At 45.2% G+C, this 25,890-nt stretch overlaps 6 protein-coding genes across 6 annotated transcripts; 2 read left to right on the top strand and 4 right to left on the bottom strand.

Annotated features, from left to right (window-relative positions):
- Nucleotides 1-9,259: 9,259 nt before the first annotated feature.
- Nucleotides 9,260-9,591, bottom strand: F5891DRAFT_928507 (uncharacterized protein; the record flags this gene model as incomplete). The annotated part of the gene is made up of 3 exons (XM_041373915.1): nucleotides 9,260-9,297; nucleotides 9,359-9,441; nucleotides 9,494-9,591. Coding segments are annotated over 3 exons (219 nt in total), but the record flags the coding sequence as incomplete, so codon positions are not given.
- An 825-nt stretch (nucleotides 9,592-10,416) lies between these two features.
- On the bottom strand, nucleotides 10,417-12,127 carry F5891DRAFT_1190421 (uncharacterized protein; the record flags this gene model as incomplete). The annotated part of the gene is made up of 4 exons (XM_041367295.1): nucleotides 10,417-11,426; nucleotides 11,479-11,585; nucleotides 11,645-11,773; nucleotides 11,829-12,127. 4 exons carry the CDS (start codon nucleotides 12,125-12,127, stop codon nucleotides 10,417-10,419), a joined length of 1,545 nt encoding a protein of 514 aa, XP_041224495.1.
- An 868-nt stretch (nucleotides 12,128-12,995) lies between these two features.
- F5891DRAFT_981571 (uncharacterized protein) lies at nucleotides 12,996-13,948 on the bottom strand (the record flags this gene model as incomplete). Its single annotated transcript, XM_041377125.1, has 4 exons — nucleotides 12,996-13,269; nucleotides 13,328-13,454; nucleotides 13,539-13,594; nucleotides 13,911-13,948. The coding sequence occupies 4 exons, from the start codon at nucleotides 13,946-13,948 to the stop codon at nucleotides 12,996-12,998; spliced, it is 495 nt and encodes a 164-aa protein (XP_041224494.1).
- Nucleotides 13,949-15,047: 1,099 nt separating this feature from the next.
- F5891DRAFT_1129322 (uncharacterized protein) lies at nucleotides 15,048-16,850 on the top strand (the record flags this gene model as incomplete). Its single annotated transcript, XM_041364381.1, has 8 exons — nucleotides 15,048-15,095; nucleotides 15,149-15,370; nucleotides 15,426-15,797; nucleotides 15,853-16,046; nucleotides 16,097-16,262; nucleotides 16,315-16,463; nucleotides 16,511-16,633; nucleotides 16,667-16,850. The coding sequence occupies 8 exons, from the start codon at nucleotides 15,048-15,050 to the stop codon at nucleotides 16,848-16,850; spliced, it is 1,458 nt and encodes a 485-aa protein (XP_041224493.1).
- Nucleotides 16,851-20,723: 3,873 nt separating this feature from the next.
- Nucleotides 20,724-21,214, bottom strand: F5891DRAFT_1236141 (uncharacterized protein; the record flags this gene model as incomplete). Its single annotated transcript, XM_041369639.1, has 3 exons — nucleotides 20,985-21,214; nucleotides 20,902-20,934; nucleotides 20,724-20,849 (listed from the first exon to the last, which is right to left on the bottom strand). Exons 1-3 carry the CDS (start codon nucleotides 21,126-21,128, stop codon nucleotides 20,724-20,726), a joined length of 303 nt encoding a protein of 100 aa, XP_041224492.1. The 5' UTR covers nucleotides 21,129-21,214.
- A 1,776-nt stretch (nucleotides 21,215-22,990) lies between these two features.
- F5891DRAFT_1129321 (glycosyltransferase family 15 protein) lies at nucleotides 22,991-24,649 on the top strand (the record flags this gene model as incomplete). Its single annotated transcript, XM_041364380.1, has 11 exons — nucleotides 22,991-23,035; nucleotides 23,116-23,405; nucleotides 23,455-23,598; nucleotides 23,688-23,718; nucleotides 23,767-23,819; nucleotides 23,872-23,942; nucleotides 23,992-24,054; nucleotides 24,103-24,195; nucleotides 24,249-24,340; nucleotides 24,389-24,553; nucleotides 24,608-24,649. 11 exons carry the CDS (start codon nucleotides 22,991-22,993, stop codon nucleotides 24,647-24,649), a joined length of 1,089 nt encoding a protein of 362 aa, XP_041224491.1.
- Nucleotides 24,650-25,890: the final 1,241 nt, after the last annotated feature.

Here is a 25,890-nt window from a genome sequence, read left to right as displayed (position 1 = left end):
GTCTTTCTTCGTCACAGTTTTCGCGGGCTGTGGTGCGGTTTCTGAAGGTTCAACGGGGGTTCCGTTCTGCGGCTCTTCGTGGGCCGGTGCAATTCGTGTCGTTCGGGCTAATGGTACTGTGCCCGAAGAGAAGGTGCGGGGAGTAGTCGGGGATGCCGATCGTTTCCTCTTCAATGCTACCTTCTTTTCTTCTTTCAGGAAGAGGGGCGTCTTGCCGTTCTTCTTCCGATCAGAATCTATTTCTTTCTGCTTCTTTCGGGAATCTGCGGTACTTTTGAGGGTTACCGCGCCGGTTTTCCAATTGATCAGGGGGTTCTGGCTGGTAAGCCAAGGTCGTCCAAGCAGGAACTTGTCTTTCGGACCAAGTTCGGCTAGGTAAAACCGTTCGGAAATTACCCGTTCATCGATCTGGAAAGTAAGGTTGCAAAACCTTTCTATTGGCTTCTTTCCGAAGCAGGATCCGTCAGTGTTCGAGAGTGTCAGGGGGTTCTCTAGCTGGTGCGTCAAGATGTGGTGCTGCGTGATCATGTCCTGGTTGACGAAGGACTGACACGCCCCAGAATCTACGATCATAGATGTCGCGATGGGGTTACTTCTTGTTCTGGAAATCAGGGTGGCGTTCACCCGTATATCATCCTTAGCCCCGGCCACCTTGATAGTGCGCAGGCGGGGTTCTTCTTCGATCATCTTTCTCCGTGAGGTTCGGGTCCATTGAGGACAGCTCGCGGCTTTGTGTCCGATGTCGTGGCACACAAAACATTTCTTCTCTCGCAAACAGAGGCGAGTCTCCTTCCCGGTGAGGTGTGCGGCGGCGAAGGTGTTTCTGGTAGTTGCCATATTGGAGATGGTTTCTACGATCTTCGTGGTATCCTTTTCTTGGAGCTTTCCACAGTGACAGCGGTTCTTATATTCTTGCGACTGGTCAGGCCGGTACGATCAGGGTTCTAGATCAGGGATATGAAAATCCTTTCGGGATCTGGGTTCAGGGTTCTACGAGTGTCGGTAACGTTGACAACAAGTGCGATCAGTTATCTCGTAGCCTGTGATGGAGGCGTACGATAAGGAGACTTTAATCCTTTGTTACGACGTGTGTCGCGTGCGGACTGGGATGATCTAACAGCGACGATCACGACAGTGATATCTCGTGCTGAGAGTCCGAGGTCGGCTTCCACAGAAGAGCAGAAGTTGCGTACGTTTGCAGAGGCGAACAATGATAGCGGTTTACAGGCAGAAGGGGTCTCAAGTCCTTCTGAAGGTACGGATCTGATGTCAAGCAGGTAGCTTTAGCAAGACAAGGAGTTCGAGGTAAAACCCAGTAGGATTAAAGTAAGGAACATCTACTTTAATCGTCGACCTTATATAAGGCTACTCTATCGTATCTAAGCTCAGCTTGAAGCTGGGTTCTAATCTGCTTATCTATCGAGTCAGAGATACCATGCATGAGGCAGGCTTCTATCTAGGATAAGGACCACGAGGCGTCCTTCTATCAGTACATGAGGCAACACGAGGCTTGCCTTCTATCTTGATAACATATATAGGTCTTCTAGACCTGTGTCGTCATATCATGTAAGCGATCCAGATCGCTTACCTAATCCGGCATCTTCCGGACTTCTCTTCTATTCGTCATTTATCATCAAGGCCTAAAGGCCTGGGTATCGTGTCGTTGCCGTGCAAGGTGGCAGAGGGCTAGTCGTGTAGCTGGGGGCTCACGTAGTGACTGTAACAGACGATCAGAGCAGCATACTGGTTTATTACTTGCCGTCAGCATAAAGCTTGAATTTAAAAGACAAGATGTAACTTAAGTTGAGACTGCTGTTTCTCATCTGTTTCTTTCATAATACAGGCCTCTGCTTGGATGGTATGTTGCCACAAATCATATAGTATGGCCCTGTCCAGTTTAGAAGTTATCCTGATCTGGATCTTCCACTTTTGCTCCACATCGCATGTTGTAAATCAAAAACCTTAAAAACCATATATAGTCTACACCACTTGGTTAGAAATTTTCCCATTCTGCTATTTCAATTCTGTTCTCAATACTCCAACCACCAAGAAATGGAGGATCTTGGTGTATTCTGTCTGACAGCCTCACAGTGTAGGCATTGAATTTCACCCAAATTTAGAAGCTATCCCAATTTGGATCTTTCAAAGTCTTTTGATCCACATCACGACTTAAATTAAAAACCATTTATAGTCTAGATCGTCTGTGGTTGAAAAATTTATCATTCCGTCGTTTAATGTCTGTTTTTCCAAACTTCAACCACTGACAAATGGCAGATCCTGCTGTAACAATTCTGTCCAAGATCCTCCGTGGGCATGTAGATGACCTACTCTGTGATTCATTGCCATATGAGTTGCTGATAGGTGACAAAATGAATGACAATTTGCTTCAAAGAGCCAGGTAAGGGAGTCTCATGTCACTATCCGGCAAAACTGAACAGCTGGAATTTTAGGACCAGATTGTGGGCCAAGTGGCAGGACTTACTGTCCAGTACTGGTAGCGATGTCATGGCAAATGTCATTATGGAGATTGAACTTACCAGAGCTGCGGTCGTGATAGCCTATGCTGTAGTTAATCCCCGTGAGTGTTGATTTGATAGTTGGGGGGTCTGTCATTCATTTTGTTGCCATAGTGCGGGCAGATTTAGATGTAGATCAGTTTGCAGATAGTGCCAAGGTGTCCCACCCATCACATGCTGACAGCCAGAGACATAAGCTAGCAAAATATTTCCACTGTCCTTCGTTCGGTTCAATATCAGAGCCAGCAACATTTGTTGACAGGCACGGAAGGATTCTCGCTTGGTATTTGCCAGAAATCATGGTGCCTGATAGAATGGTACGAGTCTGATTATACAGTTTAAGTTCTTTTAATCAGTTATAATTAGGATCATGTCAACCAGTCCATCAAATTGCTGAGACCTGCCTTAGATCAGTCTTTGCCCAAGCCAACTCAGAAGGCAAAGCAGCCTTGGCGTTCTCAAGGATTTGTCATGCCTTCAGGTGGGGGAGAGTTTGGAGTAGGAAGGGTGACCTTATGCCCCAGAGGATTCATGCAACATCATGAGGTAACTTCATATTAATATACTTGCTGTGATACGGAACTAACTTAAATGGGCTAGTGGCTTCAGGATGACTTGTACCAATCAGGCACTCTTTCTTTACCTGTGGTCCAAGAGTGGTTGTCCGAAATAACAGTAGCTGAACATTTGTGGTCCGCTATCACCAGTGTTATTGCGCCAGATCAATATCAGGCTGGCGTGGAATCAGTTGCTAATATGAAGGATATGGTTTGTACTTCGGATCCCATTGTCTGGCCCTCAGAGTTTTCTGGATTGGAAGTTATCGTCAATCGAGAGACCCCAAGTGATCGAGACCCTGGAGCGTCGCCTTCATTTTATGACCTTTTGGTGAGCCTTGGCAAAGCTCACCATGCCATACTAGCTCTGCCAGATCTGGGTGCCGAGCTAGCATATCCCCCTGGCACTATGGTTTACATTTTAGGAAAGGTGCTGGAGCATGGGGTGCCGAAGTGGGGCGATGGGGAGAGAATTGTAATTGCCCACTTTGTCAAGGATAAAGTACACGATAGGCTTGGTGTACTGAGACCAAAGTATCCGGACCAGTGGGATTTTCTGAATAGAGTGGGGGCAGGTAAGAAGGGGGGTCTAAAAGCCATTCAGAGATCAAATAAGAGAATGAGAAGGGGAGTAATTTCCCAATAGTAGATGTCCAGATTAGACAAAGCTTGTGATATTAAATTGGTTGACTTCTCATATGGCAGAATCTTTCCTTGGTCTAAGCACTATGTCCTCAAAAAAACACCAGTGTCTCAAGGCTATTTCTTATTCTTTCCAAGATAGAGGAAAGTTATCACAAAAAAAGGATCTGGATGTTGATTATGTTACTCACCAACCTACAAGAGACAGAAAGGGAAAGCCCTCTTGGGTTGAGTCTTGTGCTGATGTGCTGTATGAAACTTTGCCAGAGCATACCACCAGCCCAAGGAAACGAGCTAGAGCAGTACATGCAGAATCACCAGACATCCCAGAAGATGATTTAAACCAAGAAATGTTTGGTGACTTTGCTATTGACGGAGAGGCTCTTGAGCAAGGGAGAAAAACAAAGGTATATCTAACAGGCCGTGGCTTACTAGTAATTGTTTCTCATAAATGACATAGACACAAAATGACTTCATAGCAGAGTATCTCACCCACCGCGACACATATCTAGATGTCATCTTGGACTCAGAGAAATTTGCCACCACAGGGATCTGTGAGACTTGCCAATGTGAAGATGCTGCCTTCCGTTGCACAACTTGCACTGGTGACCACAGCTGGTGTCAGCCTTGCCTCCTCAAATCACATCAGTCATTGCCTTTCCACAAAATCCAATTGTGGAATGGCAAGTGCTTGTATCTCCATCCCATATTCTGGGAATATCAATAGAATGCGAAAGTGTCTCTTCAGGACACCGAAAATTCATTCGATAACATTGCGTGCAGATGCATGACGAAGGTTAAAAAGCTCCTCTTTATTCTCCGGCCTGAAAAATCACTGTTAATTGCATATATATTTGAATAAAACTAAAGCTTACCTCACACTCGCACACCCCCACTCTGCAAGATGATAATGAACTCCACAATAAGGTATCAGGAGCTCTGGACAAGAAGGGAAGCCAGCATCAGCAAGAAAGTACTTGCCAGGCGCAAGTTTTAGGCCCCCCTTATGTGCCTCATCCCAAAGATGCACATCAGTAGCGGATCCTTCCCAACCAGTAAGCACATAGGTAAACTTCATATCGAAGTCACAACTAAAGAGACAGTTTTTGGATACAAATCCTTTGCGATTATGGTAGAGGTGGTGTTCAGATGCGGGAGGAAAGGCGTGTATATGGCTCCCATCTATCGCTCCGATGGCATCCTTGAAATAGGGCCACCACTTTGGGTTATTGCGGATTTAGGCGGAGACTGGCATGTCGGCAGTGGGAAGATGGACATGGGTAGTGTAGAATGGGTGGCTCGAGAAAATATTGAGCATCTTTCAAAAGTAGCTATGATAATGTCAGTATTGAGCATCAAAATCAAAATATATACAGGACTTACAGAGAAATTGTGCCATTTGACTGTTGGAATCGCTCCCCCACATGTCGTACTGTAAGTCCCATCATGCACGAGTATAGAAATATCACCAGTTGCTCCTCTAGAGAGACATAGCGTGAGTCCACATGACCAAGAGCGCGAAGCTCGATGATCAAATGCTCAAATACATGTACATGGACACTGAGCTCATAGTGAATCTGTTCTGGATGGCCGATAATAAGTTCAAGGACCCACTCTTGGCCAGATAAGGCTGATGTGTGGTAAGGTTCCGGTTCATCCGGTATCTCTAAGAAGAGTATCTGTGTGGTTAGAGCCAGAAGCATGCTGACAATCAATGTGACATGACAAAGGATACGCTGGCGGACTGCTGCATGTGCTGGCTGTCTTTGATCTAGTGGTTGGATTAGTTGCGGAGGTATCAGGCGATCCTGTGGGATCAACAGTGGTTGAGGAAACAGCGGCTGAAGACCTGGTACAGGTACTAGATTCATTGAGATAGATATGATATTTGATCTTATCATATGACAAACATTATGAGTTCACTTTCAGACTCCGTTTGAAATTTTACCGTCTTGCATCACTTTGAAATCATATTTTGGCTCAAATCACGGTTGCTGAACAGGCTCTAATTCTTGATAATTATGCAAAATTTACGAGGGGGTAAGAAAGTCCTTCCAAACTACATAATTTTCCTAATTTTCCTAAAGCTGCTAATTAGACATAATTATTGGACTTTATCAAAAATTATCGAAATTTTGGCCAGGAGGTTTTTCCTGATGCGATGATTGACACACTCACAACCTGCAAACAGTGGGCAATGACTGGGATCAGCATAGCTCTTGATCAAACAACAAACAACAGACTCACAAACTGCAAACGGTGGGAAATGACTTGGATCAGCATGGCTCAAGCTTGAACAACGATCGACACACTTACAGACTGCGAAAGGTGGAAAACAACTTGGATCAGCATAGCTCTTGATCAAATGATGAACAACAAACTCACAGACTGCGAATGGTGGGAAACAACTTGGATTAGCATGGCTCGAGCTTGAACGACGATTGACACACTTACAGACTGCAAAAGGTGGAAAACAACTTGGATCAGCATGACTCTTGCTCGAACGGCGATTGACACACTCACTTCCTGTGAACGGTGGACAATGAGGATCAGCATGGCTCCCACTCTAACGATGATCAACACACTCACAGACTGCAAAAGGTGGGAAACAACTTGCATCAGCATGGCTCTTGCTTGAATGACGATCGACACACTCACAGACTGCGGATGGTGGGAAATGACTTGGATCAGCATTGCTCTTGCCTGAATGATGATTGACCACTCACGACCTGCGAACAGTGGGCATTGACTTGGATCAGAATGGCTGTTACTCAAACAAGGATCAACACACTCACAGACTGCAACAGGTGGGCAACAACTTGGATCAACATGGCTCATGCTTGAATGACGATCTACAGACTCACTCTCTGCAAATGGTGAGACAACAATTTAGATCAGCATGGCTCTTGCTCGAACAATGATCGACACATGCACTGGCTGCAAATGGTGGGAAACAACTCAGATCAGCATGGCTCTTGCTTTAATGACAATCAACACAATCACTGTCTGCAAAAGGTGGGCATCAACTTGGATCAGCATGGCTCTTGCTCAAATGAAGATCAACACATGCACTGGCTGCAAACAGTGGGAAACGACTTGGATCAGCATGGCTCTTGCTCAAACGACGATCGACAGACTCACTAACTGCGAATGGTGGGCAACGAGGATCAGCATGGTTCTTGGTTGAATGACAATCAACTGACTCACCAACTGTGAACGGTAGGCAATGACTTGGATCAGCATGGCTCTTGCTCAAACAGTGTACAGTAACATGCTACATGAGCCCCCAGCTACCAGCCTACCCTCTGCCACCTTGCACGGCAACAACACAATACCCGGGCCTTTAGGCCTTGATGACAGATGATGATAGAAGAGAAGCCTGGAAGATGCTGGCTTAGATAAGCGGTCTGGATCGCTTAGACGACATATGACGACATAGGTCTAGAAGACCTATTTATGTTATCAAGATAGAAGGCAAGCCTCATGGTTGCCTCATGCACTGATAGAAGGACGCCTCGCAATCCTTATCTTAGATAGAAGCCTGCCTCATGCATGGTACCTCTGACTCAATAGATAAGCAGATTAGAACCCAGCTTCAAGCTGAGCTTAGATACAATGTAGAGACTTGTGCGTCTCATGGTCTGATATGACAGTTTTCACTAGGGAGTACATAGCATGAACTTGTAGTGTCACTCTGTGCGCTACCCACAGCTATCCCTATATGAGGCGCAGCTTTCCTGTGCAATGTGTGCCATGCACGCACCATTCCTATGCTTCACGATGTATATGTGCGCGCGCTTTCCCACGCTTGAGCGCCCTATAGCACCAGCCATCCAGCAGCATCCATCCACTGTCCACCAAGCCCTCTAGTGCGTATATTTCTGTTTCTCTCATTTGTATATTGTTCCACCTTATTTTTAACATGGACCCTTACTTATATATATCTCTACATACCTACTCGGTAGCGCTTCGGCTCCGCATGACAGCGCTTAGGCACTATATAAGTGCCAGCAGTACATACTATAGACGGAGGACCTTACCTTACTTCACCTCTCACTTTACCTACTACTTACTACCTAAAAAATCGCAGTAGAACTCTATCTGTTTACACCTCGCACTCTCATCTCTTATCTTGCATTATAACATCACTTAAGCTTAGTCTCTCTCATTTCTGCATATCTGCGCGCACTTTCCCGTGCTTCGCGCCTTCGTGCCTTATACACACCATCTGCGCTTTCTCGTGCTCCACTTCAGTGCATACTTCTAGATCCTCGCTGCACTCACTTCCCCTTTAGGGTCGAACGCACTTGTCATCTCAAGCATAGCAGAGTAGGCAATGCACGACCTACAACATTTACAGATACAGCCAGGAGCTTCATTTGTTCCTCACAGTATTGTTGTTTCTACAATGATAGAGTAGCCTTATATAAGGTCGACAATTAAAGTAGATGTTCCTTACTTTAATCTTACTGGGTTTTACCTTGAACCACTTGTCTTGCTGAAGCTACCTGCTCGACATTCGATCCGCACCTTCAGAAGGACTTGAGACCCCTTCTGCCTGTAACTGCTATCATCGCTCGCCTCCGCTAGTGTACGCAACTCCTGCTTGTCTGTAGGAGCCGACCTTGGACTCTCAGCACAAGGTATCACTGTCATGATCATCACTGTTAGATCATCCCAGTTCGCATGTGACTCACCGTCGTAACAAACAGTGGGTAATGACTTGAATCAGCATGGCTCGAGCTCAAACGGCGATTGAGAAACTCACATCCTGCGAATGGTGGGCAACAACTTGGATCAGCATGGCTCTTGCCCGATCGACGATCGACACACTCACTTGCTGCGAAAGGTGGGAAACGACTTGGATCAGCATGGCTCTTGCTCGAATGACGATCAACACACTCACTGTCTAGGAACGGTCGGTGACAACTTAGATCAGCATAGCTCGAGTTCGAATGAGAATCGACCAACACACATACTACCTGCAAATAAACACCCAACATATATGAGAGCCTTTGAACTTTATGATAATCTTACCAAAATGTGTGGAAACCAAGCACCCAATGACCTTATTACCCTCTCATAACCCTTGACAGATGTTGTTGTCTCTCCAGAGTCAAAATGTTTTGGAAGTGTTCTGTGCATATCAGTCGCTAACGCTTGTGGCAAGTGAATGAGTCCATGTGTAGTTACCTCTCAACTGCATATTTCATGCAGATCTCCAAGTTGCTCTGCTGAGTTGAGATGAATAATTGCTGGAGCACTTCATTATCCAGAGTTTCAGCCGTGCATTCGATAAGTGTCCCGCAATCTACATTGTCCTCATCCATGTCTTATTGATCAACAGTCATTATGTATCGCGACTGGACCATGAACTGGCTTACTAGAATGGCATACATGACATTTTGGAGGCTATTGGACCTCCTTGAAAAACTTCAGTTGTGGGCCATTTGCGAATGACTCCTTGGCGTGTGTCAGGGCCAGTTCCTTGGCTTCTTTCCGAGATTTTCCTACCTTCCTTAGCTTTGCGAATTCGACATCGTATAGAGCATCAAACTTTGTGAATAATACAATCACTGGTACTGAGGATTGTGATTCTGCGCATCAGTCGAACATCAATGAGGGTGGGATGCAAAAACTTACTGGTTCCTGTGTCGCACTGAGATAAAAACTTATTTTCACCTGCAGTGAAGGCCCTGCTTGCTTTGTCCATTGGAATACAGTACCTATGTTGAAATCATGAGATAGCACATGTTGCGATTGATCAGTTGCAATTACCAGATGGCATGTAGTTGCTTTGTTATTTTTGTTTCCTTTGAGCGGCTTGAGATGAATGCCTTGACCATCTCAAATTCAGATGTGCTGCCTGCCTCGAACCTGCTGTAGAGACTCATGCCTCTCATGGTGTGATATGGCACTTTTCACTAGAGAGTACATAGCACGAACTTGCAGCACCACTCTGTGTGCTATCCACAGTTATTCCTATATGAGGTGCAGCTTTCTCATGCAACACGTGCCATGCACACACCATTCCCGCACTTCGCGATGTATACGCGCGTGCGCGTTCCCGCGCTTGAGCGCCCTATAGCGCCAGCCATCCAGAAGCATCCATCCACTGTCCACCAAGCCCTCTAGTGCGTATATTTCAGGCTATACTGTCATATTGATGCATAATCATGGCTGGTAAGAGACACTATGGTTATGTATGGTTGACACTTACCCTCGACCATTGCTGCCTTTATGCATAACAGGTCCCATGATGCATAATGTTGTCGAGATCCTTGGGTGGCTTGTTTTGGTGGTTCTGATCATGGATCTAGCTTCTCGACCTGCAAATCTGGCCTTTTGGACCCTCATTTGGATGGAACCATCGGGCCTTCTCTCTTCTCCCGTCTTCTGGTTCTTCTCAACCCAAATTTGTCCATCCGCTGGTTCATACCATCATGTGCTGTTTTACTTGCTAGATTTTTCTAAGTCCATCTGTCAGAAATTTCAACGTGCAAAATTTCGGTCTTGTGGCTTCATTGGCGCGTTCAATCCGGGTGTCCCACTATGTATAAGGCTTAATCGTGATTCATTAAGATTTTTTCAATAGATACATGATGGTGCAATGACGAGTAATACTACTAGGTAAGATAGATATCAATAATGTACTTTGTAGAACTCAGCCAATCTACTTCAATCTCCTGCTTGAACACATGTTAGGCAAGCAAACACAGAAAAAGAAACTCGCACTTTTTTGGTGGCCCGCTTGCAATGACAGGTCCAGCAGCCCTCGCTCGCTTCATATGATTTTGGCCAATGTTGTTGGCCTGTGTGCGTCGTGTTGTTTCCGTGCGAATGCGCCCGGTCTTTCTGATTGCTGGAGGAACATCAGCAGCTGCATCAACTATTGCCACGACATGGGCAACACATCTACTCTTCTTGACCACTGGAGGAACCACCATGTCAGCAGTGACAATTGCTGGAGCAAGATCTGAATGGTCACTGCAATTTTCGGTGGTCAGCTCTCCATCAACCGGTGACTCGGCATCTGCCAAATGATGGTCAGTGGTTGGTGTTGTGTGCTGTAGGATATTGCAGGTTTCAACCGTCACTGCTGTATTGGCTGGAGATTCCATGCCAAATCGGTCAGTTGTAGGATGTGGGACTTCTAAAGAAGAGCTGGCTGGGACGGAAAGCAGTGGGAAGTTAAATTTTGGAGAGGCGATGAAAGGTGGCAAAGAGTAGTTCTGTCCATAATGTGCATCTTGATTCCACGATAACATTGGCGATAATGGTGAGCTGAGATAATCATCAAGACGCAAGGATGACATCAAGTCAGATGGATAGGATCCAGAGCTGGTTGAAGTTGAGGCGACTCTGTCTTCGCACATGTCAAAGGCTGGTAAGTGGACGTAATTGCTACCTCTGGATGAACTAGAGAAGCTCGATAACCCCATGTGATGGCTACTTCCACATGAACTGTCAAAGTCGTCTGTAGTGTTGAAAGATAGTAGCATGTCTGGCAGTAAGGCATCTGGGATAGATGTAGATGCCGGCTGTAACACTGCATTGTTGACAGAGAGATGACCAGGGTGAACGGAAGCTGGAGGTGATGGGAGCTGGATTCCTGGCTGAGCCAGTTGTTCGGCTGCAAGTGGCACTGTATCTTCTTGAGAGGATGTTGGGGGGACATAGCTGAGTGCACGTGTCTTCCTTGTGGATTCCACTTTGTTACTAATCAGTGTGCATCATTTATGGATGAGGGAAGTGCGCCTTACGAAAAAGATGCGAGATGAAGGCAGCAAATGGTTTAAGGTGTCGTTCATTGAAATCGGGAGTCGCTTGCATCCAGTTCTGACCGTGTTCATTGACTCCAGTATGGAAACTTGGAAAAAAGGGAAAGTCAGTATCTAACACGGCCGTACAATCCATGCCACGACTCACCTGGTGACATTGATGTTGCCGTTATAGCGAGGGTCAGGTCCTGCACCCATAATCGACCAATGGAATCCCATCATCTCATGGATTGCCTGCAGAAAATGTGCGATGGGACCCGTACACTCCTCAAGGGCCCTAAGTTATGATAAGTCAAATTTACGCTAGCTATCAAATATTAACAATCACTTACTTTGCTAGCTCTGTGTTTGTTCTTTCTTCTGGTGCACAGTTCAGCCTAAGCACAGTGTTTGCCTTCGCATCATGTTCTGCTTGCACTGCAGCAAGGCAAGACGCTTGGACCTCAGGGCTGGCAGCTGTGTAAGCTTCTAGAGCCAATTGTCTCGTGGTATTAAGTTTCTCCCCTTTGGTCGTGATGCTGCCGGTATCAATTGCATTTCGCAGCTTCTTCTGAACTTTGGCACCATGGTTTGATAGAAATATCTCCACAGGTGTGTGGACTCGGGTTCCTTTCGCCTTATTTCCAAACATCTTGTGTATAGATTTTGTCATTGCATTAACCGATGCACGGCCACTCCTTTGCGATCGGTAGTTGAACCACATCCTGAGTTGCTACACAGTGAGTTGTTAGCATCTATGATCTGTGAATTCTGGTCCCAAATTATGCCTACCTGATGTCTTTTTTTGACAGCTACTCCTAACGATTTTTTTTGCTCGTCCGTTAAGGACTCATGGTTTGGAACATCAGGGTAAATGACACTGATTTCAGGCCATTTTTCAAACCAACCACGATAAACCTCAGTCCAGAAGGCTGACAAGGTCGAGTGGAGCTGTGCGTTCAGGGATTTACTCTACAGTTCCTGGAGGAACGCCTTTTGTTCGGTTGTCACCCATTCTGTCCCTGCCATCTAGCCGTCGGCATTGCCTTGTGAGTAACATTAATTGAATACATGACACACAGCTTACAATTGAGTTTTTGAAATTGCTATATGGCATTGTACGTGATATTTCAATTTCAACAACCAGTCTCACTGCACTAACCGAAAAGAATCATAGCTTCTTGATGTTTGCGGACCAATCATCTCCCTGTACCTGAGTTCGGAGCTTGAACAGGAGCACCCGCTCCAACAGACTGGTTCAACTGTGTAAGTACTGAACATATGGGTAGCAGGTTGAAGTTTTAATAGGACAAACTGAGTGGGTAGTACTTCATGTTACAAGCATCTATTTTTTTTAATCAAGACCTGCCCATCTAGTCAAGAAATACGTGAATTTAGATATGGAGGCGCTTCTGATACATCAACTCCTTCATTGAGTGAGCGACCACCAACTCAGTCAACCCTTCAATGTCTACAAAAAACTGAATGTCATCTAGATAAGCAAGTGTGGTACTTAAGTATCAGGAGACCGAATCAGCGGCACAAGACTGATCTGACACATCACAGAAATCCTTGATCGAATCCACCACAGGAATTGTGCAGCGGAGTAGGGCTTCAACCTGAGCTTTTGCAGTTTTGACAATCGAGGTGTTGCCCTTGCCATGCGCATCATCTGGTAGGGTTTTGATGTACTGAAGGAGGACGCCCTCTGTGAAAGTGCAGGGTTCTTGGATTAATGCCAGCATCTCATCCTTGATGCTTTTGAGAGCGAGCAGGCACCCCGGGAGATCCGATCTGTAGGTTATTAATTATGTTTCATTTCATCTATTTATAAAACAAAATGTTGACATACAAGTTGACGTTCTTGTCATCGTCTGTCACCATGATCTCAGTATCCTCTTCATCTGAATAACCCAAGGCTTCGGCAAGGGCTTTTTGGATCTCCTGAATCTCTTGCGATGGCTTGGTGATGCGAAGTTCTCACCGCCTTTTCAGTATATTATCTTTGTTTCTTTACATTGTCAGGAACTACGGCCAGAGAGTTTATGGTGAGAAAACCTTACTTGGCATAATGCTGTCGGCGCCTTTCACGACCCGCTGCTTGTTTGGCCTCCTCTGTCTTGTAAATGGAAGGATGTGCCATGATGATGATGTTGGTTAAGAGGCTGGGGAGATTTGGTTGAAAAGAAGCACAAATAGTGTTTGAGTGTTTGAGTGTGGTCGGACAATAACTCGTACATTCATTGTAGGCTATTAACTTGAAGTTGCAATCAATTCCTTCATGGAAGGGTCTTAATCAGTGCTTGTATTGAGAATGTATCTACATCGCAAAACAGACTCAATATTTGTTTTATGGCTGAATGATTCAATGTGCTACTAGAGCACTGCTAAATCGAACAATAATCTTGCAATTGATCAGACGAAAACCTACTTACAGTCGGATGCTGACCTGCACCAAACCGGTTTGGTGCATGGACGACCAATACTCTCTCATGAGTCATATACCCTGAAATACCACTATGAAACCCTTTTCCCTTTTATCTGAAGTTGGACTGAGGCTAAGGGAATATTTTTTGCTTTTCTTTTTATTTTTCAAATCTGTATACCAGCAGCCTGAATATTTTAGTACATTTAATTCTGCGATGAGTTTTGCTTAGTCAGCCATGGTGATGACTCAGACAAAATCCCACATATGTCAGGTGACTGTGAAAAATATTTCCCACATATGTTGTCCTGGAAAAACATTAGTAAACCCCTAAATACTAGGCTCACATCATTCTCACCCTTCAAACAAAGCAAAGCAAAGACAGCCACACACAGGATTCATATCATGTGACACTTCTTACACTCCTTCTGGATTTGTCATCAGGGGTTGGACAGGTCACATGACTTAGCAAAATACCCAATGACTCACTATGACTCACCTTGCACATATGACTCATTATGACTCTTGATGACTCTTGAATACACTAGTAGCACAGCCACATTTATTGTGTATATAATGACTCCAGTTTTTGAAATAATAACAAGCGAACAGCAGCAGATAGTAGGGTGTTTTTCAGCCCATCCAACACTAAGTTGTGAGTAAGGTGTGATAAGTGTCAGTACCAGTGTCAAGAACTGTCTTAAGACTAAGAGGAACATTCTCAAGAGACAGTAATACTGCAAGCTCATCATACTGAACGACCAGCTGTGAGCTCACTGTGTGCAACAACCAGCAAGCAAGGTACAGCCACAGTTATATTCTGATTTCTATTATTCTTTTTCTTTTCTTTTACTTTCACCAACCTTTGGTGGTCTTTGTCCAGAAATATATTTCCAAAATATTTGTGTTGTCTCTACGTGCAGATGCACGCTTGGCTGCGGAAACAGGTGATAATCGATTTCTTCAACACAAACATCAATCACACACCATCAGAGGACCTAGTCGTCTGTCCACCTCAACAGACTATATCACCAGCATATCTGTACCTTCACAAGTGACTCCAAATGTGACGGATACTGGTTCAAACGATTTTCTTTCTTATTTTAACAACAACAAGGACGCAGCATACACCATCTATGATGAGCACATGGCCGAAACAATGACAGAGCCCAAAAAGCGCAAACAGACTGCCGCAGTATGTATTTACCTTGATTAAATCCCACTCACTTACTGGTGACACTCATTCAGGATAATCCTATTGGACTTTGGACCAAGGAATGCGAAACTTACCTCCTAGAACTTCTTCGGTTGGAAGGCCATGGTGACTATATGTTTGCTGAAGCCTGTCCTAGCACCAGTGAATGTGAGGGTTTCCCCGAGTATCGGTGTCAGGATTGTTTTGGTGTCACTCTCTACTGCAAGGCCTGCACAGTCACAAGGCACAAGGAAAATCCATTACACAGAATCCAGGTTCGTCATTCCTTTGAATCATCATGTATTATACACTCATTTAGCAATTATAAAGCACTGGGTCGATGGGCATTTTAAATGTACTAGCTTGAAAGACCTTGGTCTCCGAATACAACTTGGCCATCCAGTTTGGGGACAATGTTGCAACCCATCACCAGCGTTTCACGACGATTTCATTGTTCTGGATGTGAACAGCATTCACCAGGTTGCTGTTGACTTTTGCGCCTGTGAAATTGCTCAGTCTCCTACCACTCAGCTCCTTTGTGCCCGCTGGTTCCCCGCAACGACTATGGATCCCAAAACTGCCGCAACATTCCACCTACTTCACCATTTTCACATTCTCACGTTTGAATCAAAGGCATCTGCCTTCGAGGTCTGGCAAACACTTTCCAGGCTCACGGATAACACAGGTATTAGGACTCCAAAGGTAAGCAAATAATTCCCTCAGTATAATCTACTTTCCTTATCACAGATACAGTCAGGATCGCTACGAGGCACTCCTGCGAATGGTCAGGGAGTGGAGAAACATCAAACTTCTCAAGCGGTTTGGGCGAGGACATGATCCTGCAGGTATTGATGCTACTCTGCAAGGATCTTGCGCAGTTCTTTGTCCAGCATGTCCTCAACCTGGCAAAAACTTACCACAGGGTTGGGAAGATGCCCCTCAAGAAGTTCGGTGAGTGAAGTATCTTGTGATATGTATCCTAGTTACCAAGATTTGTACAGATGGCTCTATGGACTTTTTCTCGTGATTGATGCAAACTTTCAACTGGCGCGGAAGAACGTGTCATCAGACATGGCCGACCCTGGCCTTAGCAAGGGGTGGGCGTACTTTGTTGAGGAACACAAATACAAAATGTTCCTCCAGGGTGTTAGCAAGCAGCCGCAAGAGGTGCGCACTCTCAGCTCACAGACTTGCTATTCTCTAACGTCTTTTCAATTAGAAAAGCACCTGTGTAAGCCACAATGCCGTCAATCTAGCAGAGACCAAGAATTCCCGTGGCCTCGCAGCAACAGGAGCTGGGACTGTTGACTGCACACGTCATAATTTTAAACAACCATGTGCTGTTGGCGACCTTCAGAAAGGGGAAAAGTGCGTATTTTATTTTATTGTCGCTTCTCATCTTATAAGACCATCAGATATATCAATATGGACTATCTATTCTTCTCGACTATACAACACACCAAGAATCTTGTCACCTTAAACATATCATACAATATAGCCTGTCAATGGAACAAACACCTGTGGGACCACATGTCCCGGTATCCCACCCAGATGCACATTGAACATAGCAGCAAATTTGTGACATTTCTAGTTCCAAAATTTCACTTGCCTGCTCACATTTTTGCATGTCAAATCGCCTACTCGCACAATCTCGTGAAGGGCATGGGTCATACAGATGGCGAGGCTCCAGAGCGCGGATGGGCCAATATAAACCCTGTGGCTACCAGTACACGTGAAATGGGCCTGGGTTCCTGACGCGACACACTCGATGACCACTTTGGCGACTTCAACTGGAAAAAAGTGACTAATATTGGTAAGTGTGCAATTGTAATAGGTCAAATGTTGTTGTTCAATTGTGTGATCGACTAGGTATCAGTCTGCTGCGGAAGCTCAAGGCCGCTATACCAGAATGCAACCAACACCAGCGTGACTTCAATGAATTCAATGAGACACTCGTTACTAAGCGTACAGAGGAAGTAGCAATGTGGAAACAAGGAGTCAAAAAGTGGGAAGCGGACATGTCAGCAACAAATCCTTTCAGCCCGACGACAGCAAGTAGGTCATAAATATTCGTTTTAAAGCTCTACTAATGCTGTTTATTAGCTATAATGCAGGCATCTGTTAGGTTGACCCTCTCTCAGGAAGAAGCTCAAGAGCTCGAGCATGGCATCAACAACTCCCTCCACCATGAAATCTCGCCGGTGTCCTGCATGATATGGGAATCATGCAGAACACATACATGACACATGATCCCACATATCTATAGTCTGTTAGCTTTGTCCTCAGACTACACAAAAAATGTACTTTGAGTATAGACTCAAGTGCAACAGATAGCTTTGTGTGCTCCAATCACACAAAAAGTATAGTGTTTTGAAGAAAAGTCAAATATGATGGAGAAATCATATATTGACATAGTCCAAGTAATGGGTGTATAAAAGCTTAGGTTATTACCTAACATTTGGCTTATTCACTTTGACTACAAATAACCAAGGAGAAAAGTTAAAAGCTTACAAAAACCCTATCAAAAAAGGCCCGCATTTTGCTTTGTTTTCTTTTATGATTATTCCTACCTTATTTTCTCTATGTTTTTCTTTCATCTCTTTACCTATATGATTCACTGACATCTCAGATGCATCATAAAACGTACCTGCAAGGTATGATGTCATGATGATGTCATATGGCTCCACAGATAGTTCTGGCCTATTCTGTTGGTTTCTCTGATGTCATAGTGATGTCATTGGATGCTAGAATGTTCTGCTCCACCTAGCTCCACAAATGCTCCACAAATGCTCCACAATGAGGTCATTTATGATGTGATTCTGATGTCATTCCTCTTTTCAATCTTATTTCTTGGTACTATACAGTTTCTCCCATCTCATGTATAAAGGAGAGCCAATCTCCACCCAAAAATATAAGAATCTATTTTTCTTTCAAATATCAGAAGGAAATCCCCCTCACATTCTCTGACATTGACACTCTTTGTGTTAGCCAGAAAGTGCAGACCAAGTAATTAGACTTGCTCTGAGATCATTTTATCCTTTTCTTGACTGTACCTGTACTGCTTAGTGTGCATCTGACATACATTTCAGAGGACTAGGAGTATTAAGTCAAGCCATTTTATCTGTGCCTGCAGATTCCTTTGTTGGACTATCTGCATACATATTTTCAAGTCGTATAACTTGTAGTTGTACACATCCATTGTATTATTGTAGTTGTATAACACACGGTTGGTTATACACTATCATCCTATTATTTTGGATACATCCTTTGTGCCTTACTTCAAAGGAGTCCACACCAGCATCTTTGATTTGTATCATACATTCATACAAATCTCTCCATTTCCCATCAACAAGTCCTTACATATTTAGGTGGGGGAAATTCTAGCAATATCTGCTGCATCCAGTTGCAACCAGTTGCACAACACATTTTTCCATCTAGTCATAGGAAAGGCTAGATATTTCTCTGCAAGGTCTATATTATCTGTCTTGTCAGATAAAGTTAGATTTCTCTTGTAGAACATCTACTGTTCTAGATAGAATCACACCACCGGGCTGTATAGCAGGTAACCTCCCACAAACGACGCGTTATCTACCATGAAAGAAGAAAAGTCATAGACCGCGAACTTGAGGTTGTTTGGTAGCATCTAGTCTTATCAAAAGTGTAATTGTGGTGTCATTGCCTTTTGACCACTTTTATATAAGACACCTCAAGTAAGAAGACACCGGCTGTCCTTATCTCATCAGGCATTGGGATTGAAGAGGAACAGTAAGTTTTGTATTTGCCATCCTTGGTTGATTGCTAACAGATAACTCCCCAGACATCGACTTCTATGAGATCTCTCAGTGCTTGGTGACCATGCGACTGATCTTCAGCGTTCAAAGTTGCAAGATCGCATGAATGTGCTGCAGCGCAAGATTGAGCAGTGGTGTCAAGTACAAGTCTTGTACATGCCCTCCGTGGCCCCCATCAGAACTTCCCGAAGCTCCAGCAGCAACACATTGAAAGAGGAGAAGGCATACGAAATCTGTCTATGGCTCCCTTCGCAGCTCAAGGATCATGCACCATACGCTATCTGTGATGAACAACTTTGCCGATTTGAATGGGATCGGCGCCATGCATAGGCATCTGACTCACTGAATGGCCTCCGCCGGCATCTCCTTCTTCGTACTCACCTATATAAATTCAAGGATATTAACATTCAGGGTCAGCGAGCCAACACATGCGCTGCTGCTGTCATCAGGAAGGTCGAGTATAATGTTATGGAGGCTGGCAAAAGCTACCGCCACACATGGACCGCGCTTAGGAGGCTATGCGGAACACTTGGAGAGGATGACTGGCAGAGTATCTTTCCTGTGCTCGAGCCAGCTAATGTGCGTGGAATGTCAGAGGGTGAGGCAGGTCAATCTGAAGGCAACCGGACACTCTCTTGGATCTGGAAGATGCAGGGTGTCTCAGCAGCTGGGGAGGTTCTTGCAGACAGTTAGCAGCTCCAATTTTCTTACCGATATGGTTTTTTCAATCCTGTCATCAGCACTGCGCATTGAGTGGTGCAAAGCCAGAGCACGCGCGAACCGCTGGACGGAGGAAGTCCAGCTTTTACTGGAGGAGATGTGGCGTGTCAGAGCATTCCTTTCATGACATGCTGCATGGTGGGATGAGCAGGCAGGGCGACGAACGGGTCTACCTGATGCTGAGACTGAGGGCATCAAAGGCTATGCCAAATGCCAGGCGTCTCTTCGGAGAAACTTACAGATAGCCTTCGATGACATGTGGGTCATGATAGAGTCCTCGGCAACTGCAGAGGCACAAATGTAGGTTCATGTAGGTTCGGCATCCCCTGCTGTTAGCACGCCAGTACTGTAGTTCCATGTATGGATATGTCAGTTTGAATTCGGTGTTTCTCCTAGATTCAGAAATCACATCAGAAGATTCAGATATTGAGATCAGATCTAACTCAGATTCAGAAACATCAGAAGACTTAGATAATCCTTGAAGACATGATGCATACTGGCGGCCTGGAGGGCATTATGCATCATGACGAGGGACGAGCATCAACCATACATAACAGCTTGTGTCTAATCAGCCATTATTATGCATAACCCTGCCACGAACAGGTGTATATTTCTATTTCTCTCATTTGCATATTGTTCCGTCTTTATTTTTATCATGGACTCTCACTCATATATATCTTTACATACCTACTCAGTAGTGCTTTGGCTCCGCATGACCGCGCTTAGGCGCACTATATAAGCACCAGCAGTACATACTACTACTCACTTACCTTTTTTACCTTACCTCACTTTACTTTACTTTCCACCCACTACTATCTATCTAGAAGAACATAGTAGAAATCTATTCCTCTACACTTTGCATCTCTCTTCACTTATCTTGCATTATATTACCACTTAAGCTTAGTCTCTCTATTGTTTCTGCATGCGCACGCACTTTCCCGCGCTTCGCGCCAATATGCGCGTGTGTTCCCACGCCTCGCGCACACCTGTGCTTTCTCACACCTCACTTCAGCGCGTACCTCTAGATCTTCGCTGCACTCACTTCCCCTTTAGGGTCAAACACACTTGTCTCCTCAAGTAACACAGACCAGGCAATGCGCAACCTTACAAACATTTTTTAGATACAGTCAGGAGCATCATTTGTTCCTCTCAGTATTGTTGTTTCTACACCGCATGAGTCGTGGAACACGAATCCCAGGTTGCTTTGAAAAACCATTTCATTCTCGATGTTGTGCTCTCCACGCTGAGAGTACATATGTCAGTTCATGTCCCGAAGTAAGACCACACATTGATACCTCTTTAGATGCCTTTAAAACTGCAGCATCGATCTGATGTCGATGAATCAGTACCATCCTCCTACTAGCAATGTGATGCCCACCTTTTCCCTGGCACTATTGTATATTTCAGAGTTGTCCCACATGTTGCAAACTCTCTCGAGGATGGTAGTTTTCCCTGTGTTCACTCTTCCTATAACAAGGATTTGAAAGCGACCGATTTTCTCTCTTATCCTTGAGGGATCCATGGGGGAAGTGGTAGTAAATGTGAGTCACAGAGAAGTGTTGGTGTTGCCTTATAATCATTGCAGGGTGTGAACCCGGCAAATACCAACTTCGGCAGTTGGGCAATGGGCAATATTGTCAATGATAGGAGAGCTGTGTACCATGAGGCATACACTTCGTGTCCGAGTCACAGTTGGAATTTTGAAATTACGAAGTCACGGTTGACTGTCGCAAGTGTGCCATCAAGTCTCCCACAGTCAGGCCTTGCAACTAGAAGACAGTCAGTTCCTTCATTTATGGCATGTCAGTCCATGTCGATCTCAGTGGTTCTCCACTCAAGAGCTATATCACATACCATTCTTGTGACACCCATGTTTTCTATTTGATAATTACTTAACGACTGCAAGGTGTTAGCCAGGAGCTCAATGGGCGATATTTATCTTGATATGGGTGTGTACCATGAAGCCTAGGCGACCTTGAGGCAACCATGTTCGATAGTAGGCTGAGGCGTACACGACAAGTCCTTGCACATCATATTCATATTTGAAATTAGCCGAGGGATGTAGTGTTCAACTTACTTCGTGCAGCGGCTGTGCAGCACGTGAAGTCTGCCGCCTTTCGGATTTTCTTTTGTTCCACAAACTCCAGTGAGCTCCAATGGCCCAGATCCTTGTGTGTATCCACACGCAAATGAAAGCAAGTCCGGCGGGGAAGCCGGCCACGCGTAGAGAGCACTTGAACTTGAAGGTGCTATGGCACATTGAATTTCCAAGCTTGCTCGCGTGAGTACTACCGTCCTTACCAACACCTTCTCCCGTGCGCATGTGGATTCTCGCACTCTCGTGGACGCGGATGCCTGTATTGACGCAGACACTTACACCGACGCGAACTTCTGCATTGAGGCAGATGCCCGTACCGACATGGATCTCCACATTAACGCAGATGTCTGCACTGACGGGGATGCCCGTATTGACGCAGATGGGCCTGTATTGACACAGATACCAGCACTCATGCTGGCGCGGATGCCTTTTCACTACTTTTTCTACTAACCGTCTTCTCATGTAGCCTCCCCTCGATGGATCCCCTTGCGGCTCCTACAATTTAGGGATTCGAGATTCAAGGTTCACTTCTGTGCGTCGCATTCACTCCTGCTAATGTGGGAATGTCAGCTCACCTTGGCTCACTCTTGCACAGGTCGGGGTCACTATGGTGGCCCTACTTGGAATAAAGCAGACATTTTTCTCGTTCGCACTACTTGCACAACTGCTTTAGAGCAGCCACAAAGTCTGTATCTAAGTACTCCATTCATACATCACGCGCACGGCTCGATGAATGCTAGCAAGTCAGCATGTCCGAAGAAGATGAAGCAGAAAATTTGAGGCGAATTTCTCCTTCCATCCTTCAATCTCACCGCCAACACCTGTGAAGACATAGGTAAAGCAGAAGTACGAGGTTTTTGCTCTCGGTTTCGAACGCAAGTGACGACCTGGAACAGGATAGCGATATTGGCGCTATAAAGTTTGAACAGGGTGTCATCGATGTCAGTGATGAAGACGATTTTCCACGCCGACCCAGAACTGGATGACTCCAGTGGCACGCATTATTTTGTCTTTGCATATTTTCACGATCACGGCTACAAATATTGACCAGGCACAACGATATGTAGCGGTTTGTGTGTTAATATCTTTTCTAGACTGAACATCGAGAAGAGATGGAAGACGTGGAGCTCGGATTCGAGGAAAAATTTTCATGCTGCAGTTCATTATAGGCGTGAGCAACGGATGTTTTCGGCTGACAATTCTTCTATCGCGACCAACAGCAGTCTTACCTCTCCATTTTCCTCCTGCATTCACCATCAAGTTACCTTTCGTTCTGTCGTGGAAAGATGATGACCCCGATGCATTACATCTTGCCTATCTTGGGCGTTATGGTATGCGTTCATGTCAACTTGACAATTTACCTAGCTTGACACTAGAACAAATCTCAATTCACTACATTATGAGCTTTCAGTATGAGGAATACGGAAAGGCGACATCCATCTCAAATATCGCAGACCAATGGACTGGTCCGAAGTCAAACCCTCTCTACAAAACACCCGTGCCCGACGAGTACTGCAAGCCCGATTCGTCAATGCACTCACAAGATCGCAGAGCGAATGCCTCGATCGTCGTACTTGTACGAAACTCTGAGCTTTGGGAGATCATGAGCAGTATGAAGCAACTCGAGGATAGGTTCAACAGGAAGTTCCGGTATCCTTATGTCTTCCTCAACGACGAGCCCTTTACGCAGAGCCTCAAGCAGTGCGCCCTTTTACGCTCGAATTCCTGAAACTGCTGACAGGCTATAAAGTCACATACGGGCCTTAACCAGTGCCACGGTCGAATTCGGTCTCATCCCATCCGACCATTGGCGTCAAGCATCGTGGATCGATGAAGAACGAGCAAGCAAGTCTCGCGATGACATGGTTAGGAACGATGTGATTTACGGAGGTAGGTTATCTTACAGTTCTAAGCGTACGTGTAGCGTGACAATTTTCCAGGTAGCGTTTCGTGCGTGCGCTAAGTCACCATCGCTGCTTCTAGATACCGGAATATGTGTCGCTTCAATTCTGGCGTACGGGATCGTAATGCGTCTTGGCGAAGTTGTCTCACTAGTCCCTAGTTCTTCTATCAACACGAGCTCTTGCAGAAGTACCGGTACTATTGGAGAGTCGAGTGAGTGGACGCAGCCGAAGGAGATGCGATGTAGCTTATGTTCCCCAATCAGGCCAGACATCCAGCTTTTCTGCGACGTGGACTGTGATCCCTTTCTCATGATGCAAGACCAAAAGGTGTATGGTAAATCAAATGATGCTTTCAATTATATACTAGTCTCAAACGTCGACAGGCTTTACCATAGCAATATCAGAAATCCCAGCTACCATCCCAACGCTATGGAACGTTGTGAAGTGTAAGCATATTCGGCATTTACTATGATTTCAATCTCACCTTCCTGTAGCTTTCATTGGTGCTAATCCCGACTTGGTAACTCCTGGAAATGCGATGGAATTTCTCTCTGATGATGGCGGAGAGTCCTACAGTCTGTGTCACTGTAGGTTATTGCACATCGCGACGTTTTACCGTGCTAATGAAAACACGTGGCAGTCTGGAGCAACTTTGAAATCGCAGATCTTGACTTCTGGCGAAGCGAGGCATATTCGAAATCTCTTGATGAGAAGGGTGGATTTTATTATGAGGTGAGTCTTGTGTTTGCACGCTTTGCGACATGGTTTCATTTGGGATAGCGCTGGGGAGATGCACCAGTTCATAGCATCGGAGCTGCACTGTTCGCAAAGAAGGAACGAATTCACTTCTTCAATGACATCGGGTATCAACATGACTACTTCGAGCACTGTCCACAGGGAGATGTGCACACGAAAGGAAAATGTTGGTGCAACCCTGATAAGAGTGTCGGCAACTATCTCTCTATACAAATGTTGAACGACCACTGAAACTGTGTTCAGGTATATTCATGCCTTTACCAATATGATAAGCTATTATTGTAGACCGAAACATCAGCGCTGTCACGATGTTCTTAGCAGTGAGAAATGTGTCCCTATATGACATTAGATGCCGCACTCCACGATCTGGAGTGTCTACCTCTGAGAGGCGTATTCACGATGGACTGTACTATACCTAGTCAATGATGTGGTTGACTTATAGAATTGATTGCGATGCCATGATTGCTCTGCTTTTTACTCACGGAAACTTCTAGTTGTATGACGTGCACGCTCATTAGCATGGTCAGTGACATCCAGTAGGACTTCCGTACATCGCCAGCTGTCTAATTCGTCCAACTTGAAGACAATTTGGCTTCCTGTTTCTGAACTCTGAACGCGTTACTAGCTTCGCCCAGGTGCCGCCATATAATCAAGAAACACATCTCTCAGCTGTTCATCCTCATCGCGTTTGACTTGTCATGACTGCAACTTCGTCGTCTTCTGCTTCGTTATCGTTGTTCGCTTCCTCTTGTTTCGCCGGTCAGGAGCTTCCTAAATATGGCGTACCGCACAGTGGCTGTGCAGCATGTGGGTTCTCTTCTCCGCCAACCCCACTGCGCCCATTGGCAGGCTACACTCTAGCAAGCTCCGGTGCCCTAGGTCTGCACCCTGCCTTCTTTCGGATTTTCTTTTCCGCTACAAACTCCGGTAAGCTACAACGGCCTGGGTCGTTGTGTGCAACGAAGGCAAGTCTGATGTGGAAGCCGGCCACGAGTAGAGAGCAAATACTTTTCCAGGCTCGTCCCAGAACAGGCCGAAGGGCCAGGAACTCATCAAGAGCAAAGCAGATGACGAGTTAACGGAAATTTGCAGAGCCGGACGTCCCACATGTCACAGTCTCCAGTGTGTATCACTACAGCAATAAGCCTTGCTTTTTTTTTATCTGAAAATTCAGGCAGTGTTGGCGTTGGAAAGAGAAGTCTGTTCTGATCGTATCGTGACTGATTTAACTTGAAATTGAATAATGAGAGAAGGGATCAGGATGCACGGTTAGCTAGCGCTCGTACAAAGCCACTATGCTTTAGAGACCAGCTATTAGTAGGTACTGCTACCCTTTTATGTATGGACCCTGTGATTTGATCGAACTTGAAGCCACATGTAATGTCATCGAAGTGGACGACAACACTGACAGTCAATCGGACAGCAGTAACGTGGATGAACGTATGAGATTAAGGGGGGGTATCGTACGATAAGCACTTTAGTACGTATAGTAGGCTGTATATATAGGGATATATGTTCCAGGAGGT

The sequence above is a fragment of the Suillus fuscotomentosus genome, assembly GCF_016647785.1.
Source record: "Suillus fuscotomentosus strain FC203 chromosome Unknown F5891scaffold_36, whole genome shotgun sequence".
NCBI classification, from domain to species: domain Eukaryota; kingdom Fungi; phylum Basidiomycota; class Agaricomycetes; order Boletales; family Suillaceae; genus Suillus; species Suillus fuscotomentosus.
The sequence above is the reverse complement of the archived record's forward strand: the minus strand, read 5'-3'. Positions and strand labels throughout refer to the sequence as shown.